The 20293-nt window shown below is 35.4% G+C and overlaps 3 protein-coding genes and 1 long non-coding RNA gene across 5 annotated transcripts; 1 reads left to right on the top strand and 3 right to left on the bottom strand.

Annotated features, from left to right (window-relative positions):
* Positions 1-635: 635 nt before the first annotated feature.
* LOC107425992 (uncharacterized) lies at positions 636-2565 on the bottom strand. Its single transcript, XM_016036068.4, has one exon. The coding sequence runs from the start codon at positions 2436-2438 to the stop codon at positions 1011-1013; it is 1428 nt and encodes a 475-aa protein (XP_015891554.3). The 5' UTR covers positions 2439-2565; the 3' UTR covers positions 636-1010.
* Positions 2566-11439: 8874 nt separating this feature from the next.
* Positions 11440-12513, bottom strand: LOC132799522 (uncharacterized). Its single transcript, XR_009634241.1, has 2 exons — positions 12423-12513; positions 11440-11873 (listed from the first exon to the last, which is right to left on the bottom strand). It is a non-coding gene; the product is annotated as an uncharacterized LOC132799522 (long non-coding RNA).
* Positions 12514-12755: 242 nt separating this feature from the next.
* LOC107425977 (exosome complex component RRP4 homolog) lies at positions 12756-15682 on the top strand. Its single transcript, XM_016036055.4, has 7 exons — positions 12756-13059; positions 13225-13326; positions 13415-13460; positions 13907-13996; positions 14661-14726; positions 14845-14910; positions 15001-15682. Exons 1-7 carry the CDS (start codon positions 12905-12907, stop codon positions 15457-15459), a joined length of 984 nt encoding a protein of 327 aa, XP_015891541.1. The 5' UTR covers positions 12756-12904; the 3' UTR covers positions 15460-15682.
* Positions 15683-16073: 391 nt separating this feature from the next.
* Positions 16074-20187, bottom strand: LOC107425999 (auxin-binding protein T85). 2 transcript variants are annotated; one of them, XM_016036078.4, is made up of 6 exons: positions 19965-20187; positions 18900-19006; positions 18422-18625; positions 18096-18163; positions 17611-17722; positions 16074-17430 (listed from the first exon to the last, which is right to left on the bottom strand). In XM_016036078.4, the coding sequence occupies exons 1-5, from the start codon at positions 20050-20052 to the stop codon at positions 17617-17619; spliced, it is 573 nt and encodes a 190-aa protein (XP_015891564.2). In that variant the 5' UTR covers positions 20053-20187; the 3' UTR covers positions 16074-17430; positions 17611-17616. The 2 variants fall into 2 exon arrangements, with proteins under 2 accessions (XP_015891564.2, XP_015891563.2); XM_016036077.4 differs by lacking the exon at positions 16074-17430 and having other exon boundaries at positions 17447-17722.
* Between the last annotated feature and the right edge of the window lie 106 nt (positions 20188-20293).

Raw genomic sequence — 20293 nt, 5'->3', positions numbered from 1 at the left:
CATATTGTTTGTGGTCAGGGACAAGGTCCCCTAATATTTATACATAATCATCCTATGTAATCCTATTCAGACCTTGACTTGGGAAAATATGATGGCATTCACCAGAAATACAACTTGCGTATGTTTTCTCGATTAATTTCAACAATTTCAGCGTGTTCTATGCACATAATCCACATTGCAGCCAAAAATCACCGAAGGCAAAGGGTAAGTGCGGGGGCTTTAATGTATGCATCAAATCTGTCCGTCATATACCTAACAATTCCTCATTTGCAGCTCATGCCTAAACAAGGTAAGGACATTTAACTTGAATGCATCATTTTCTGACAAGTTGAAGTTAAAAGAGTCTCAAATGGAAAAGTTGTACTTAATGGCTCCGATTAGTTCTGTTGGAGAATGGTCATATCATATGAAAGAACTTGTGATTCAATTAAAGGTTCTGAACTGGTCTGATGGAGTATATAATTCACTTCTAAGAATTAGAAGCTCTGCCAGTTTTTAGGTGCCAGTTTTTATGTGCAATCTGTTAGGACTCACATGCCTCAACTGCAAATTTTACAAATTAATGGTGGCATGGAAAAAAGAAGAAAATCATAATATCATGACAACAGATTCTTCATACTTGCAAATTATGGATATGAATCAAAGAGAAACCATTTAAGGATTCACAAGTATGTTCTCAGAGTTGCAAACTTTAAGTGCAACGTACAGGCATTTTACAGTACAGAATCAATAAATAGCCAAGCCATAAATGAGGCATCATCTTTAAGAACTAGATCATGGTATTTGTCACAAATAAATGAAAAAGGAATATAATTATTGACAAAGTAACTTCTAATTTCACAAAATAAAAGACATTTATGCATTTAAAACCAACTGATGAAAAAGAGGGAAAAAAAAAAAATTTAAAATCTTCCCCAACCTTTTAACACTCTTACAGAGACAATGCTGGAGAAAAATAGGTTCCAACTGCAGTACATCTTGAAGGTAAAGATCTAAATGCATATGTTGTATCAAGCTTTAGTTGGTTCATCATCATCTTCGATATCCCAACTCAAGTCTTCGTCATCTTCTGCAGCACTACTTAGCCGCTTTCGCAGCTCAGCTCTGTCAGGACTTCCACTATGAGTAGTTTTCTTCTCATCAATGATGCTAAGATCCTCAATCTCATCCCACCCAAGGTCTTCCTCCTCATGCATTGATCGCTGGCTCGAGACTACTGAAACATCACTATCTGTCTTCCCATCTGAAGCCACTTTATCATCGGATTTCGATACCAAATCTTTCTTACTGACCCCAGAATCCTCTTCCAAGTGCACTTTCTGTTTGGAGTCCTTTTCCTCACTTGGTTTCACAGCATTACCATCAATCCCCTTATCCAAGTTAGAGCTTTTCTCTTCCTTCTCATCAACAATACCAGATGGTTCCTCAACAGGATTGTCTTCCTTCACAATCTTTTCAGTGTTGGCAGATGAAACACGCTTTGAATCCACGTTAGCATCTTCACCAACACTTCCCACTTTTTCCACATTAGAGGAACTCGATTCTACATTCTTAGCAACTTTACTGTCATCTTCACTACCCAATTCCCTACTTTTGGCTGTGACCAATTTGGGGGCGACATTGCCCTCATCGTCATCGTCTTCATCATCAACATCCCAACTCAGCTCCTCCTCTTCTTCTTCTCTGGAAATTGCTCTCTTCACAAGCTTAGCTCTCAAATCCTCGGCTTGCTTAAGCTTATGAACCCTAAAAAAGTATCTACACCAAAAAGTTTGGCGATCAACGGTATCTGGGACAACCTTCTCGTAAATACTCCTCATGGATGTGTTTTCTTCAAGCAAGCCATCAATTTCTTCACTTTTTTCATCTAACACGAACCCTAATTTAAATTTGTTATAATCATCCAAATCCTCGGGTTCCTCACAGTATGTGCTAGTGTCACCCTGAATTGCACGAACCTGAGCATCAAACCTACTGTAACGTTTCGAATTCAAGCTCTGTTGAGTGCTATTATATTGGTTATTACTGGTATCAGAGGAATCGGATTCATGACCGTCGACGAGGATTGCGTCCTTACCTTGAGAGATGATCTGGGCCGTCCCTTTAATCACGTTGGTCCCAATCTCATCGATTTTGTGGCTCACCGTCTCCAACGACCCCTGAGCAACCTCGATCTCCTTCTTCAGGCCCGAACCGAATTCCTTCAAGTCGCGCCGGTAGGTCTCAATTACCGACTCGGATCTGGTCGCTAAGGTTTTGATCAGACCGCCGAAGCTCCACCCGCCAACTCCGCCGCCGTCGACACCAAAAGTTTCTGAACCGGGTTGGTTGGATGGGGGATCCGGATCTGGCTCTTGGCATTCTTTGTTCTCGGTTTCGACGGATTCGGACTTTGGAGGATCCGCTTCATCTGAGAAAACGGACCTGAAGAAATCCATTAGAGGATTTTCTGGGTTGTTCGGATAGAAAGGATCAGAAAATGTAGAACAGAGAGCAGTGACACGGTTGTTTGCGGGGAAAACACATATTCTAGAGGATCCGCAATCGGATTGCGCCGAAATACGCTTGGTGCGCAGTGCGCATCGTTCTGGTTAAAGGTCAATGTCTGGGCCGGTATAGTTATGACTGAAACCAAACTTGTTGTCTTATGGGCCCAGTGAGCCCATTAGACGAACTGGACTTGAAGTTAAGGACCATAACTCTTTGTTCACATTGAGCCCAACATTTTTATCTGATAATTAAGGCCCATCATTCATGAATCAAAAGTCTCATTTTGATAAGCTAATTATGGGTTTGACAAGTAATTGAATACTTGACTAATAAATATAATTAAATTGAACTTTCTTTTTTTTTGGGTTAAATTTTTCGCTGTGACAATTAGGATCTGTTGTTGATATGGCTAATTTTTTTTTGATGTATTTAATTATGCTTTTACGTTTTAGTTTTGATATTAAAAATCTAATATGGAAATATGAATTGTTTTAGAATTTAAATAGCTAATTATGTGGACTTAATGGCTTATGGTTAATTAGTGGTGAAAAATAATAATTTTATTTATATTTTAAACAAAATTGAATTAAAATTGAAATGTAGGGAAGCTGTTGGACAATATATAGTCCAAATCCAAAAAATGTTATCGATTGATTATTATATTAAGTAATAATATTAAACAGTTGACGCTTTGTCTAGATATCAAACGGTTAGAAATTGGGCTACCTATATAGATGGGAAGCTGTGAATAATTGATAATGATTACTTTGAGGGATGGTAGTTGGTGTTTTGGAATAAAATTAGTTGGAAGCAAAGTAAAATTCTAGTTCCCCCAAAGTTATACATATGGTATCAAGCGAATTATTCCTACTGTCCTACAAACAAATTGCTTTTTGCTTTCATTCCATTAGGTGACCAACAAATTTCTTTATCTTTTCCTCCAATTTAAGATCATAAAATAATCAAATTTTCACTTTTTCTTACCCCATTTCCCAAGCATGGAATCACTCTCGAATGCAATCCATTTCTTGAAATATATATCTCCTATCCAAATCAAAATCAGAGACCCATAGTTGTTTCTTCTCTTTATTTTCTTTCTATACAATTATTATTGTTTTTTGGAAACCGTCTGACAATGCAGGAGGAGAACAACCGGTTCCAGCCTCTTTGCATTTGGAGGAGGCTTTTCGACTTCATCGTCAACAATCTCGTTGCCAGAGGCAGAGGAGGATTTAACTTTAAGAGCGTTGCTTTTGACCATCACCATCCACTGCCTCAGAGCTCGTCAAACAAAGCGCCCGATTGCTCCAGGAGTTGCTTGGGGATTAATAATAATGGAGTGGCTAACTCTTCTTCAGAAGAGCATCTCCTGGTCCAACCCAAACCCAATCATGAACAGATCAACATGGTTGAAGATCATGATCTGCATGATTGGGCTGATTTCGAAATTCAAGTCCACCACAAGATGACCGACAATTTGGAGTATTGGACACCGGTGGACAGTCTTGGTTCTTCAATCTATCCCTCTGATCATAAGGACAGCACAATTTCAAGCATTGCTCTGGACGAAGTTATCCCGGAAAAGGCTCAACTTCGACATGAAGAGAGAGCAAAAGCAACCTCTGCAGCACAAGGTAAAGACATGAAAGAGGTAGAGACGGCAACTTTCGCAGCTATGCCAACGGGGACGACGACGCGAACAAGATCATCAGGTACCAAAAAGATGATGAGTAGTATCAAAGATTTGGCGAGGGGAGAGAAAAGTAGCGGTAAGAAGCAAGGTAAGAATAATATTATTATGAGTGAAAAGTTGACACTCGCTGTTGAAGCAGAAGATATGGAAACGAATAAGGCTCCTGTTAGGCAGGTAAGGCCTTTGTTCAATGTTGCCATGAGCATCAATGAGAAATCCGATGCTTTTATTCGCAGTAGGAAGGCTGCTATGAGAGGCAGCTATGACTTTGACACTAACCAAACATCTTAGCTAGCTAGTTAATCGAGACCATTATGAATATTGTATATTTTATATACATAGATATATATGCCGGTTTCCCTTGTTGGAAATGGATTTACTTTCTATATGTTTCGTCAGTAATCGATGTCATATTTCAAGAACTTTCATATATGATGTTGTGTTGGAATCAAAGAAGTAATAATAAGTTCAGCCTTTTATAATTTTGTCCATGTAATTTTCTAGATCACCAAAATTACTAATAATAAAGTTTGCGGGTTTAAAATTGTTATTCGTTGTACAAGAACTAGATATTCTTTTTGATAAATTAGGGAGGGGGATTTTAGACACAAGATCTAATTTACTTTTTATTTGGCACAGTTTTTTTTTTTTTTTCGGGTTAAAAGCTCTATTTAAAGATCAAAAGTTTTTTTGTTAAAAAATAAAAATGCTTGGCAAAATCCACAAACTTGTTGACTAAAAAAATATTTTTTTAAGCCCAAAAAAGGAAAAAAATAGACTTTTTATCTAAAGAAGTACCTTGAAAAAGGATGGATATACAGAACCTTTCAACGAGATAATGGTTTTTCAACTTTCTCAAAATGGAATATATTCCAAACATATATGCCATGGTTCCTTACTTCAACAGGATGCAAATATCTAAATCTGATATTTTTAGATACTTTTTTAGAAATCCAAATTTTATATTTTTCTAGAAAAGTTATTCTTTTTAATTTATATGTAAATTCAATGAAAATTTAATGTAGATTTTTTAGTTTATATGAAAACTCATTAAATATTTAATGCAGTGTTTTTATTTAAAACAAAACATTATTAATTTTTTAATAAAAATCATTTTTAAAAAAAATCTATTATATAAAACTCTCATCAGTTATACCAAACGGATCCTCAACTAAAGACTTCGAGGTTAATTATCGTTAGTGAAATTGTCTATAAATATATATATACATATACAAATATATATATGTACACAGGAGTTTCATTAATTTTATTATTTTATATTTATGAGGAAAGGAACTCAATATTTTGGACATATGAACTCATCAGTTACACACAATATATTAATACTGATTTAGACATTACATATTTTGGATATATGAACTCAATATTTTGATGAAATGGCTTAACTTAGTTGGCGAACGCCACTATCTGTGTTAAAGATAATATGGGTTCGAGTCACTGGATGGGGAATAGGAGATAGCCAAAAAAAAAAAAAAGAAAGAAAAAAAAAGAAAAAAAGTTATATATTATGAGAAAGAGATGAGTGAGAATAATGATTTAGACATTATATAAATTATGAGAAAGAGATAAGTGAGAGTGAGACATGGAAAACTCTGGTAAGAGGATTTGATTATATTCTCTGGCAGCCAACTATACGATACACAAAACCAACTATTAAATTCTTCAACCAAAACAATTTAGACAATCTTCCTCTCCACGTTGACCCCACAAACACACACACAAACACACACACACACACACACACACACACAAAAAGAAGGGAAAAAAAAAAAAAAAATTCTCCATGCATATGCCCCATGCCCGTTAGTAAGCTCGTCCACCCTTCTTCTCCTTAAACCTATTTCAACCCCTTTTTCTCCTTGAACATGTTTCAACCCAAATAATCAAATTACTTCCCATATATATATATATATATATATATATATATGTATGTATAAATTTTTTAAAAAGATATAAAATGGAAATTAACAAGGCACAGGTTTGGACACTTACTCATTTCACCTTCTTCCTCTACAAGTAATTGACCCTTAACAATTGTCTCCATATATACAAATCCCTTTCATCCAAAGGAATAATTTTTTCTTTTCTTTTCTTTGCTCATTCATCAAAAGAGTGAACAGAGGAGCTGAAGAGATCATAAGGAGCCCACAGATGATCAACGGTGCAAGGTTGTTTGGAATCCATCCTTAACCGAGGCTTCCCTTTCCCTATCGGCTCTCTCTATACACATTCCTTCTCTCCATTTCACCCACATCCATCACCATCACCCCTCTGTTGAAATAGCAAGCTCTTCTTTCGCCAATACTGGGTCCGACCAAAACTCGTCGGTGAAGTACTTGGTCAGGTTTGCATGGCAATATTCCCGATGCCGCCAGGATTGTGTCTTCCAAATCTACCTGCCAGAGCTTGCCAATGTCATCGACTATAATGAGGTTGGAGTGTAGATTTATAACTCGTTTCACGTCGGCCGTAATCATATCAGCGACATAGATTCTTGCGTACTTTAATGGCTGGTCTAAAGCTTGGCTTATCTGTTTTGAAATTTTCTATTTTAATTTTAATTTTCCCTTTTTGGCTACTATTATTTTATGAACTGTTTTTTTCGATTGTCCTTTTTTTTAATTTTTTAGGCTCCGATACCTTCGGTAAGACCATCTGCTCTAGTTGGACCATGTTTTCAATATACCAATACTAATCCAACTTTGCCTTCTGGTTATGTAATATTTTTTTTGTCTTCTATTATTATCTGTTCTGAATTTGTGAATTCGCTTGTTTTTCATTTTCTTATTTTAATTTTATTAAAATAGTACTTCGGTTTATTTTATTATAATAATTTTTTTTTTCCAAAAAAAAAAAAAAATACTTCTTGTCTATGCTATAGTTACTGTTCTTTAAGCCATGCCTTTGCATGTCTCTCAACAAATATATATATCTATAGACACACATATATAAATATATATCTATATATTTTGTAAGGATGAAACATACATTTTTTATATTTCAAAAGTTTAGATATATATATATATATACTATCCAAAAAGTATAAAATAATACTTAATATAAGATTCAAATTAGTTTTTTTTTTTCCAAAGGCCAAAAAAAAAAAAAAAAAAAAAAAAAACGATTTCGCAAATCAAAGTTACATGGGCCTTGAAATTCCAGTTACAAATGTGGGGCCCAACTTAGCTTGACGGACGGCATAAAGGGTTTTTCCCATAAATAACCACCTTACAACTCCATTTTAGAAAAATAGCAAAATTTTTTTTTTTTTAAAAAACTAGCCACCTTGGGACAAAAATACCCTTGATAAAATTGAAAATTACACAAAAGCTTTCCTTTCTTCTACACAGCCGTTCGTTCGTGGGGGTGGGGTTTATACAAAACTGTTCGTGGGGTTTCTCTAAACTCTTTGCATCTCATCGCCTCTCACTCTCAATTTTTTGTATTTTCTCAGATCTCAAACTAAAATCAGGTAAAAATTTTATCTTTTTTCTTATTAGATGAAAGTAAGGAAATATGTATTTTTTTTGTTTTTTCTCTTTCTATTTTTTCTTGTAAGTTTTATTAGTTTAGGGTTTTTTAAGCTTTTTATTTGATATGGGTATGCAAGAAATTGATTTATGAGATGTTCTATGTGATTTTAAAGATACTTTAGGTGGCATATGGTTTGAAAATGGGAGAAATTTTGTGTAAAACTGAAAAATCGCGAAAAACAGTAAAAACGGAGGAAATTTGGCGAAAAAGATGAATTTCCGCCAATTTCCTCCAGTTTGTCAGTTTTCGCAAATTTCCGCCAATTTTCCGCCAGTTTTCCGCCAGTTTTCCGCCATTTTTCCGCCAGTTTTCCGCCAATTTTCCGCTAGTTTTCCGCCAGTAGGAAAAAGCTATATTTGGCCCGAAAAAAAAAACAGAATCAACTTTTTTAATACAGTTAATATGTTTGTTTAATATTATTCAAAATTTTATATATTTATTGATTTAGTTTAACGTTATTCATTTAATTTTATAGTCAAATGGAAGATGATGACATTGTAATTGCGATTTTATACAATGGAACATTGGTACAAAATGATAGTGGTGATTGGGAATATCGAAATGGTAAAAATGTAATGGTTTCCGTCGGCAAAAGATGCACAAAATCAGAGTTAAAGGATGAGATTTTCAATTCTATTGAGATAGATCAAAATGAATATTTGCTAAAGCTAAAATGGATATATGGACGATGTGCAGAAAAGTTGGATCCTACAGAAATACGATGTGATAGGGATGTGAAATGCTTTCTTCAAGAAGTGAGGAATGGAGGGATGACAATGATGCGGCCTCCATTGTATGTTGAGGTGATTTCAAAAGTTGAACATGTATGTAGAAATGTTCATCAAACAGCATTTGCTTCGGATAGTGGGAGTAATCTTCATTCTTTTTCTTGTCCTCCAATTGGCGGTCGTCTACCACAAGCTTCCGGTACTGAACCAATTCAGGCTACATCTCAGGAAATTATGGTTCAAGAAACTCAGTTTAGAGATCAAGTTGATGTTCGTGGGGGGGCCTGGACATCATTTAACATTCACGAAGGAGTTGATGTTGGAGGTGACTATGTTGAACGGTTTCCTAACGACGAGGAGTATGAGCAGTTGCATCATATTGATCATGATGAGAATTACAATGCAGCAGGGGATGATGTTGGTCATAATGATGTAGATTTTGATCATGAGTTGCCGGATAATGATAATGATATGCATCCTGAAATGAACAATGAAGGAGTTGATGATGTTAGGGTTCATCGTGCTACAAGTGACCACATATCATCGAGCAACAGAAGTGGTTCTATGGCCATATTTTCGTCAAAGTTCACTGGCTGTGAGAGCATAGTAGTTGGACAATTATTTCGCAACAAACGTGACCTACAGAATAAACTGAGTATCTATTGCATGCGAGAAAATAAGGAGTTCAAGGTGACACGATCAACTACACAACGGTATGAGGTTGTATGCTTGGAAAATACTTGTAAATGGCGACTACGTGCAACCACATTTAAAAATGGAGAAATATTTGTTGTGAGAATTTTTGATAATGTACACAGTTGCTCGTTAGATATCGTGCATCGAGAACACAAGCAAGCCAGTAGCCGGGTTATCGGGCAATGTATCAAATCTAAATATGAAGGTATTGCACGTGTTTACAAACCCAAAGAAATTCAACATGATTTTTTGCAGAAATATGGGGTGAATATAAGCTACAACAAAGCATGGAGAGGTAAAGAGTATGCACTTAACAGTGTTAGGGGATCTCCAGAGGAGAATTTTGCTAAGTTACCTGCCTACTGTTTTGAGTTAGTGTCGAAGAACCATGGGACTGTTACACGTATCAAAACAGACGATAATAACAATTTTGTATATTTCTTTATGGCGATTGGAGCAAGCATTAGGGGATTTAAATCCCACATAAGATTCGTATTGGCTGTTGATGCAACAACATTGAAAGGGAAATACAAAGGGTACATGTATATTGCATCGGGCATGGATGGCAATAAGCAAATATATCCTTTGGCTTTCGGCATTGGAGATGGAGAGAACGAGCAAGCATATACATGGTTTTTCCAAAACCTGAAGGATGCCATCGGAGATTTTCCAGATTTGGTGTTTGTGAGTGATAGACACCCCGCTATTGAAAGGGCATTACGCAAAGTTTTTCCCAATGCATACCATGCGTTGTGCACGTACCATATAAGCAGAAATATTAAAGCAAATGGACATGCGAAAGATGAATCAATAATACAATGTTTCATGCTCGCAGCTAGTGCATATTTGGTTGAAGATTTTGAATTTTATATGGGGCAAATTGAGGCAAAAAACATTAGGGCTGCCCAGTACATTCGATCATGTGACCCTACAAGGTGGGCACGTTCTCTTTGTCCATGTAGAAGGTACACTATCATGACCACCAATATTGCAGAAAGCTTGAATGGCATTCTGCTAGATGCTAGAGAGATGCCAATAGTAGCATTAATAGAGCACATACGGGATTTACTGCAAAGGTGGTTTTATGAGCGACATACTGCAGGTGCAAAATTGACAAAGCATGTGACTGACCATATGGAAGAGCAACTTAAACTACGAAATTTGGAGTCCATCGGACTACGTGTGAAAGCCATTAATATGCATGAATTTCTTGTGGAAGGTGGGAGTTTGAGGGGTACAGTTAATCTCCAATCAAAAACATGCTCATGCAAAGTCTTCGATCTTGATCAATATCCTTGTGATCATTGTATTGCCGCTTGCAGAGACCGAAAAATTGCTCCTTATCGCATGTGTTCTCATTACTACACCGCGGATGCATATCGTGCAGCTTATGCTGAGTCCATTTATCCTTTGTTAGATGAAAAACAGTGGCATGTCCCGGATGACGTGGCAAGTCGCATTGTTCTTCCACCAAGATGGACACGTAGGCGAGCCGGTAGACCAAGGATGCAACGCATACCATCCGAAGGTGAAGATGTTATTGGACGTAGATGTAGCCGATGCGGTGGTGTTGGACATTATAGGCAGAGATGTACGAATCCATTGTCTTATGCTTCGAATTAGAAAGTTTTAATTTAGTGTTATGGTTTAATATGTTTTGATAATTATTTCATATCTTTTTTTTTTTTGAATTTAATCCTAAATGAAAAGATGCTTTCTGGAATTGATTTTCAATCTTTAGTTTACATATCATTTTATGAAATGTCCAAATGATTTTGAAAATAAAAACAAACATATATCAATTTTATTTTTATTTAAAATGGTTATTGATTTTAAATGTCACTACATTTTTTGTTAATTCCATCTTCATCTTATATAATATTTGTCTCCACTCCCAATTTTTTTTATCCTACTATTAACTTATATAATCTATTAGAAATTGATTTTCCAAGTGGAGGAAATTAGTTTCTAATAGGAGTAAAAATTATTCAACAATTTCCGCTTGGAGGAAATGTTTTCCAACAGGAGGAAAACTATTTCCGCTTGGAGGAAAATTTTTCCACCTGGCGGAAATTTATCAAGAGGCTTCAATTTTTCTTCATATGGGATTTCCGACTGGAGGAACGTTTTTCCTCCATTTTTCCTCCAGTAGGAAAATTTTTCGGCCTATAGGAAATATTTCCGACAAGCGGAAAATTTTTTAAAATTTGCAATTGAGCTCTTAAGGCGTTTGTGCATAACGGAATTCTAATAAATAAACATGGCACATTTCCTATAAGGTCAATTACTTATCATTACATCAATACCACATTGTTATCTTTGTTAAATGAACATTATAAGCCACCATTATATTTACAATTAAAAGTCAAATATAATAAATAATATGCATCTATAAACATGAAAAAAAGGAAAGAAAAAAGCATCACCACGCAGCTCATATGCTAAGTTCTTTGTTGTAAACCTCATATGCATACTTCTTCCTAAAGAACTCCATGTTATCTTGTGTGAATGTCAATGGTAATCTAGCATGTAAGAATTCGATGGTCTTGAGTGTAAATATGCCACAGTCCTCTAACTCTGATTTTGTGCATCTCTTGCCGACGGAAACCATTACATTTTTACCATTTCGATATTCCCAATCACCACTATCATTTTGTACCAATGTTCCATTGTATAAAACCGCAATTACAATGTCATCATCTTCCATTTGACTACAAAATTAAATGAATAACGTTAAACTAAATCAATAAATATATAAAATTTTGAATAATATTAAACAAACATATTAACTGTATTAAAAAAGTTGATTCTGTTTTTTTTTTTCGGGCCAAATATAGCTTTTTCCTACTGGCGGAAAACTGGCGGAAAATTGGCGGAAAACTGGCGGAAAACTGATGGAAAACTGGCGGAAAAATGGCTGAAAACTGGCGGAAAATTGGCGGAAATTTGCGAAAACTGACAAACTGGAGGAAATTGGCGGAAATTCATCTTTTTCGCCAAATTTCCTCCGTTTTTACTGTTTTTCATGATTTTTCAGTTTTACACAAAATTTCTCCCATTTTCAAACCATATGCCCCCTAAAGTATCTTTAAAATCACATAGAACATCTCATAAATCAATTTCTTGCATACCCATATCAAATAAAAAGCTTAAAAAACCATAAACTAATAAAACTTACAAGAAAAAATAGAAAGAGAAAAAACAAAAAAAATACATATTTCCTTACTTTCATCTAATAAGAAAAAAGATAAAATTTTTACCTGATTTTAGTTTGAGATCTGAGAAAATACAAAAAAATGAGAGTGAGAGGCGATGAGATGCAAAGAGTTTAGAGAAATCCCACGAACAGTTTTGTATAAACCCCACCCCCACGAACGAACGGCTGTGTAGAAGAAAGGAAAGCTTTTGTAGATAAGGGTACTTTAGTCCAAACGGGTAAAATATTGATTAATTTTTAAAAAAATAAAAAAATTTGATATTTTTCTAAAATGCAATTGTAAAATGGCTAGTTATCAAAAAAACTCCGGCATAAATCACAACCACGGGCGCTGGATCTGCCATTAGCTCTGAAACTCTGTTGATTTAGGGGTATTTACAAAAATTAAAAACAAAAAAAAACAAAAAAACAAAAAAACAAAAAAACAAAAAAAGAAAAAAGAAAAAAATTTGGTTTAGGGGTTTAGGGTTTAGGGTTTTTCTCTTTATTCTTTGCGATAAGATTCAGTGAAAACCGAACGGAAGGATGAGAGGGTTACAGCTTCCATTGAACCAAACCCAGAAGGTTCGGCTACAGAGAGCTCTGGAAAAGCTAGAGTCTTTGTCTTCAAAGGCAAACTCTAATGCTTCTGTTACGATCGCCGATTCCATCCCTGTTAACGCTGAAGATTCCCTCCTCAAGTACTTACTTTCTCTCTTTCTCTCTCTCTCTCTCTCTTTCTAAAATTATTATCACATTGAAGTTTTGAGTTTTTTCACACTTATCTTGAAACTCTTTTTGGCTATAATCATATTTTATGTGTGAAAGAATTTCTGGGTAATCCCTCTGTTTTGGTTGGAATTCAGGGGACATGGAACCACAGTACTCAATGATGAAGTTCTTGCAACCACTTGCGGTATCATCGAGCGCGTTAACAAGCTGGTCTATGTCCGTTCTTTGCGGGCCAGGTGTTTTTCTATGCCCAGTTTGTTTTTTTGTTCATTGGAATTTTGGGTGTATTTGGCTGCTGAATTATCAAAAAAAATGGAATTGTAGATACAAACCAGAGGTTGGGGATACTATAGTGGGGCGTATTATTGAGGTAAACACTTTATCTTCTAAAGCATAATTTGTAAATCACAGTTGCTACTTTGTTGAAAACTCAATTCCATAGATCCATGGTGAAATAATTTTTCATGCGCAGAACTTGAGTCTTTGCTTTTAGTTTTTTAAGTCCCCGATGATCGATGCAATGCAACTTTCTTAACTTTGTTTAGTTTTAAAAGTTTTGGCCGTGCATTTATGTGATAAATCTATTGAGAATTAGGTTGGAGGTGTAAATTGTGGCTGAAGAGCTTTGAGAATGTCATTAAGATGTGGAGTTGCTTTCAAAAGTTTTATCTCAGGAGTTTTCTTTCCTGGCCATTAATAAAACTGGTTCTTTCATATTGTCCCATAATGACAGAGCCAGCATGATATATTTTCTTTTTCCTCTTCTTTTTCTGTCTTCTAATTATTATTATTATTTATTTATTTATTTATTTTCAGGTTGCTCCCAAGCGTTGGAAAGTAGAGATAAATAGTGGCCAGGATGCAGTACTAATGCTTTCTTCAATGACCTTACCTGATGGTATCCAGGTATAGACGTTAGATTAAATTCATAGCATCTTCTAGTTTTGTGTCTGTTGTAAGATATAATCTTAGTTTTGCTAAAAAATTTCAAAGAATAGTTCGAAATATAGATGATCTAAGTAATCTTTTAGTTAATTTTTATTGATCTATTTGAAAAATCTTAGTTTAACTAAAAAAATTCAGAGAATAGTCTGAAATATAGATGATCTAAGTGATATTTTAGTTCATTTTTATTGATCTGTTAGAAAGAAACTGAAGTAATATATAAACTCAGATGCAAGGGAGAGATTTCAATCTCTCCTGCTGTTTGATGTTTGTTTCATTTTGATTAAATGTAGTAGTGCTTGTTCCCAATTCCTGATTTTTGAATTGAGACTCTAAGTTGTGCACGTGGATGGTAAGGGACACGATTATGCATATGTCACTGTGACTGTGGTGATCATTGGTGGATTACTTGCTTAGGCCAATAGAAGGGTTTTTCATGCTACTAATAGGGTCAACTGTCATGCATTAAGGTAGTGCCAAAAACTTTATCATTGTTTTTTGGTAAAAAGAGTCTTATTTGGATGAAGTATGGAAGATGCTGTTCTTGAATTTTTTATCACCACCAAATTTCTTCCTTCGTAAAATTGTTAAGCCTTTATTTAATTTTAATTGTTGTAATTGCTAGAGGCGACGAACTGCTGTTGACGAACTTAACATGCGAAGCATTTTTTCAGAGAATGATGTCATCTGTGTAAGTCCTTTAATTTATATTAATAACTTTATTTCTCAACCAAAAAAAGAAAAAAAGAAAAAGAAGAAGAAGAAGCAAAAATATTTTAATTGATAAGTCAATAGGCTTCCTGGTTCAGGCTGAAGTTCGTGGTTTTCAACATGATGGCTTACAACTTCAAGCAAGAAGTAGGAAGTTTGGAAAGGTTTGTGTTGTTTATTATTTCTTAACTTCTTTATTGTTGTCGTTGATTCTTAAATCTGAATCTTATGTATCTATATGTGCTACATTACAGCTTGAAAAGGGTCAATTACTCACAATCTCACCTTATCTAGTGAAGAGACGCAAACAGCATTTTCATCATTTAGAACAGTATGGAGTTGACTTGGTTGTTGGCTGTAATGGATTCATCTGGGTTGGTGAGCATATTGAACCTACAGATGATATATTTGAGGGACAAGTCCACAAGCCTGAGCAGCATACAACTGAAAATGATGAAGATTCATCAAGTCTGGAAGGGCAAGAACAGAGTTATACTCCTCTAGAGACGAGACAAAACATATGCAGAATTGCAAATGCTATCCGGATATTGTCCACTTTAGGCTTCAATATTACTGTAGACGTGATTGTGGAGATAGTGAACTTGAGCAGCTCTCTGAATCTAGATGTTCATGAAATGCTTGGTCCAGAATTTCATGTTCTGGTTGCAGAGAAAGAGGCTGTACAGCGAAGCTTGACTAAAAAGAAGATATGATTCTGTTGCTCAAAGCATTTTTGTTTACCTTTTCGAAGGGGAAAAAAAAAAATCACACCAACATTTGGGGTGTTTGATTTGTTAAGTGGAAAGCACAGTTATTGTATCCGAAATACATTTTTTCTCAACTTGTTCAGAATCATGACAATTTTCTGTGTTTTTTCTTGAAACATGTAGAATATTTAGTGATATATTATTAGATGACTACAAATTTTGTAATTCATTTGCTTGGAAGTGATAGTAATGCAAACCATCACATTTTTGCACTTTTTAGCAGCGTAAAATTTCCACGTTTATCAAAACCAAAAAAACATAAAATTTTCGTATTGTAGTCCAATCATGCAATTTTACATACCATTTTCACAATAGAGAAACAACAATTTTAGATTTTTAAATGTTTTTGTTGCACAATAGATAGATTTGCACCATGGGATTAAAGCGACAAAGAAATAATAATTTAAAAGCGACAAAGAAATAATAATTTAAAAGGAATTGTGGAATTCTTGTAATTTGAGAGGTAAAGGATAAATATTAGTTTTTTTTGGTTAATATGAATATGTGATAGTTTGGGAAATAAAATATGTGACAGTATTTTTGGTTAATATGAATATGTGTTAGTTTGGGAAATAAAAGTGGATTAATCCCATAAATTAAAATTGTGAGTCCAAACATATTCTTCTCTCCCACGGCCTCAGGAAATAAAGGAAGCAGTGATGAATTTGTTCTTGGGAAGAAGTGAAAGGAAATCGAACCCACCAGAATGGTCCATCATCGGAACAGATATTTTGGAAGAAATCACAATGCACTCCTCCAACACTCGCAATGGACATCATTCGTCTCCGAGCGGTTTGAAGAGTTTGGAGTTCCCCAATCCCTTTCCCACCCAGTCCCAACAACGACCGCTTCAGCCGTATTAGGTTGCCTCTCAGACTTCCACATCCAAAACTCGAAGACTACGTAGGTACAAACCACCTATTACTGAAAGAATACACAATCTATTCTCTGGAACTCTTGGTCGAGAGCCCTACGGACAAGGCTACTAAGAACTGGTTTGTTAAGATTGAAGAGACATAGTCCGGGAAAGTTTGTCTTCCCAAGGTCACTAATCTTCCCAAGGTCATCAACCTATTGGATTATAGAGTAAAAGAGTTGGGCAAAGAGTACAATCTTCAAGTTGTAAAAGGAGAAAATTTCCCAGAAACAGAAACGTTTTTGGCGAAGAAAGTTGTTGTGGGTCAGAGAAAATGGGATGGTGAATCTGTGGTCATGACTATATTTATTAAAGGAAATTTGGTAGTATGGAAGAAGGGGGAGAAGATAGATGGATAGAAATAGAGAAGGGGTGGTTTTGTTACAAAGATATTGCTTATTACAAAGGGGGGTTTATTGCAGTCGATAAGAAGATGCGGTTGATAGCCCGTTGATTGTTCTTCCTTGGAGATTATCGAAGTTGCTCCTCCTATCTCAGACTCTGTGGAGCAGTATGCGGATGATATTACATCCTTGGCGAAGCCACAGAGTGATCTTGATTTGTATTTGGTTACTAAGGACGGGTCTTTTGTCGTCTATGTATTTAAACTCGATGACAAGCCACGCAAATGGGTCGATTCTATGGAGTCGTTGGGCGATCGGTTACTGTTTCTGGGAGAATGGGGCTGTTCCTACTCTGTTTCGGCTAAGATTGACCATTTGCATTACTATCTGTACCCTCCTTGCTTTTTAAACATAATTCTTCCAACTTCAATGGAGTCTCCAAACCAGAATATGCAATAGGGATCATCCGCATTCTTGGTGCTTCCAAGAAGACTGCACTTGTGCTGTCCCTCTCACAATTTTTTCTGAGGAATTAAGATATGGTTATCAAGAATGAAAGTATTTGGACTTGGGAAGGTTTCCTACACGATGACTCAGCTCTTGGCAGCTTTTCCAAATTGTTGCAGTAGGATTGATATTTGAAGGGTATTCTACGTTCTGCAATAATCATGAGTGCTTTAAATTAGCCTCTTGCTCAAGTATTGCTTGTGATCATTTTCCATTATACGATTAATTTGTTAAAGGACAATTACTTGTGCAGAAGAAATTGTGAAAGCAATGACTTTACAGCCTGTAGTATAAAGCTGTAGTGTATTAAAATTAAGTACAAGTTATTACTCAATATTAAAGCTCATCTTTTGGAGGTGGTTGGAGGCATTCTTCATCCCAATAATAGGGGAACTTCAGTTTTGCCGCAGTATGAGGCATGAACCAACTGTCATATATAAACCTGAAAGCAAGTGGAGGTATGAAAGAGTCCATTAGCATCCTCAAAGAAAAATGGAATAGACAAGCAAGTGAAGGAATGTGGATATCTTGATTTTACAAACATGGTCATCAGTGAACAAAAACTTCACACGAAAATGCTTGGAAATTGAGGAGCACTATCTTAACCTTCCAATTAACCAGTCAATAAAAGATTCTCACATGTCTTGACCCATGAATTTATGTTCTTTTTCATATATTAGATTAGGGTTTCCATGCAACCACACTTTTTGAAGCAATTTGAAGCAATGCCAAAGATGTGTTGAGGGTTTTTGGCAGTGCCAATATTACAACAAAAATAATCACAAATAGATACAGAAAAAAATTAAAGCACATACACTTTGACTGGTGGACGAGATATGATAACAAGCACTTGCAGATCCTCATCTTCATTAGTATTCCAGACCTGGGATGAGGATTATAATCAATCAATAAATACCAAAGCATGACAGGTTAAAAGTTGTAAATTGCCATCAAATAAATAATACCTGCCTAAATTAAAAATAACACATTCCCAAATCAATTTGACCAGTTAAATTATGAAAAATAAATGGGCAATCCATCATCTGCTTAGAACCAAACTAGAATAATGGTATATACTTGTCCATAATGTAACTGGATTATACAGCTACTTAAGGCATAAAGTGACCACAGAATGACTTACCTGGTGAGCATCATTAACAGGTATCTGAAAAGTGCTATTCGAAAATATAGAATACTCCTGTGGCTTTCCAGGGAACTTCTCATGTGAGCTTGAAGCAAGATAGAGGGTGCCACTCCCCCTTAGGACAACAAAAACCTCTTCACAGGAATGCCTGTGGATCGGTGTGCGTGATCCTGGAGAGAACGTTTGAAGCCACACCTCAACCTGTGAAAACCCAATCATTGGATTATATAGTGCTATAAAACCAATATTTAGCTTCTATAACTCATTTGTCAGAGAGATTTACAAACAAAGATAACAGCCAAGTAAAGCAAGACATACTGTTCAGACATAGTCAAATTGAAAATGAGAACATGCGTAGTTTTAGTGGAAAGTCTTTTGAAGATCATTAGGAGATTACACAGCATGCAGTCTTGCAGGAAAAACATGGCTCCATGCAATAAAACTAAAATCTCGAACAAAAATTTGTACCAGATACCTCATTCATCCCATGCAAGACTGAACCCGCAATAGTTATGTGGGACAAACCTCCCCTTCCATAGTCATTTTGTGGAAGTTCACTGATATTCCTGACCAGTGGTAAGCCTGCATTTGATGTACAATTGTACCATTTAAAGGAGAAAACAACATCAGCAATCAGTTTAACGTCCTTAATGACTGAAAAATCAAACTAGAAAAAATAGCACCTTTTCAAGTTTCCACATCATTTCCGAACTTGAAAAGCTAATATTCATATGACATGCTTTAAACAAATAAATATATACAAACCCATTCCATTTGAGGAACCATTCGCAATGCCAAGATATTTACCAAAAAAATATGCAATCCCAAGACACATCAAGCATTTAAAGCAAATGTAGACAGAAGGTGCACCTACCACCCAAAATAACTAGTCCAAATTGCTCAATCGCAAACATGCTCTGTTTACATCAGCATAAAGTAAGGCAAAGTTGGCTTTTTTACCTTTTGGGGATAGAAAGGAAAATAGCATCTTAGTTTTTATCCATCGAACCTTCAAAACTCTAGCTTATTCAACTAAAGAAATCAAAATTTCCGCAAAATGACGAGAACTATCCATTCCAATATGCGGGCACCTAAAATCCTATTCCGTAAACATAAAGAAGTACAAATAACATAACCAAAACATAAACACCCTGCAACTTGCAAATTATGCAATAATTTTTTTTTTTTTTTTGGCAATAGCAAATTACGCAATAACTTGAATTAGATGTATCAGACATCAAAATGCCCAAAAACGATATACCCATGGAAAAAGTTCCCCAAGTAAAGAAAAATCCCATTGATCAGATGGGCATAAATTAAACTCCACTGTGATTGTAGTCTGTGCCAATCAGCAAAGCAAAAGAAATAATGTGGCTATCAAATCTCAACCATGAAAATTCAAAAGCACCAAACGTTTTATGCATTCAAAAGATTAAGGTTTCTAGGCATAAGCAGAAATTAAATCCGTTAAAAAAAAATGAAATTAAGCAGCCAGAAACGGATATGCGTAAAACTAAAGTATGAGAAAGCAGGAACTTACCCTTGATTGAGCACTTTGAAGAATCGGAGATTGCAGGGAATAAGAAGAAGATGAAGAAAAAGAAGAAAGAGAGTGAAGGCTCGCTCATATTCTCGCTCTCTGGCTCTTCTTAGTGTTCTGGAACCTGCTTTTGTCGCGGACAGAAGTAGGAAAAGAAAGAGTATAAGAGCATCTGGGTTTCTATCGGAGTCTCATTTATTTTGGAGAGTGTTTTATGTCTGTATAGATAATTTTTGTTAATGGTTGTATTTAAAATGTCCTAGTAAATTAATGTGTAATTTTTATTTTAAAATTTTATTTAATTAAAAAATTAAAAATTGATATATAAA

Source organism: Ziziphus jujuba, chromosome 9 (assembly GCF_031755915.1).
Source record: "Ziziphus jujuba cultivar Dongzao chromosome 9, ASM3175591v1".
Taxonomy (NCBI): Eukaryota; Viridiplantae; Streptophyta; class Magnoliopsida; order Rosales; family Rhamnaceae; genus Ziziphus; species Ziziphus jujuba.
The sequence above is the reverse complement of the archived record's forward strand: the minus strand, read 5'-3'. Positions and strand labels throughout refer to the sequence as shown.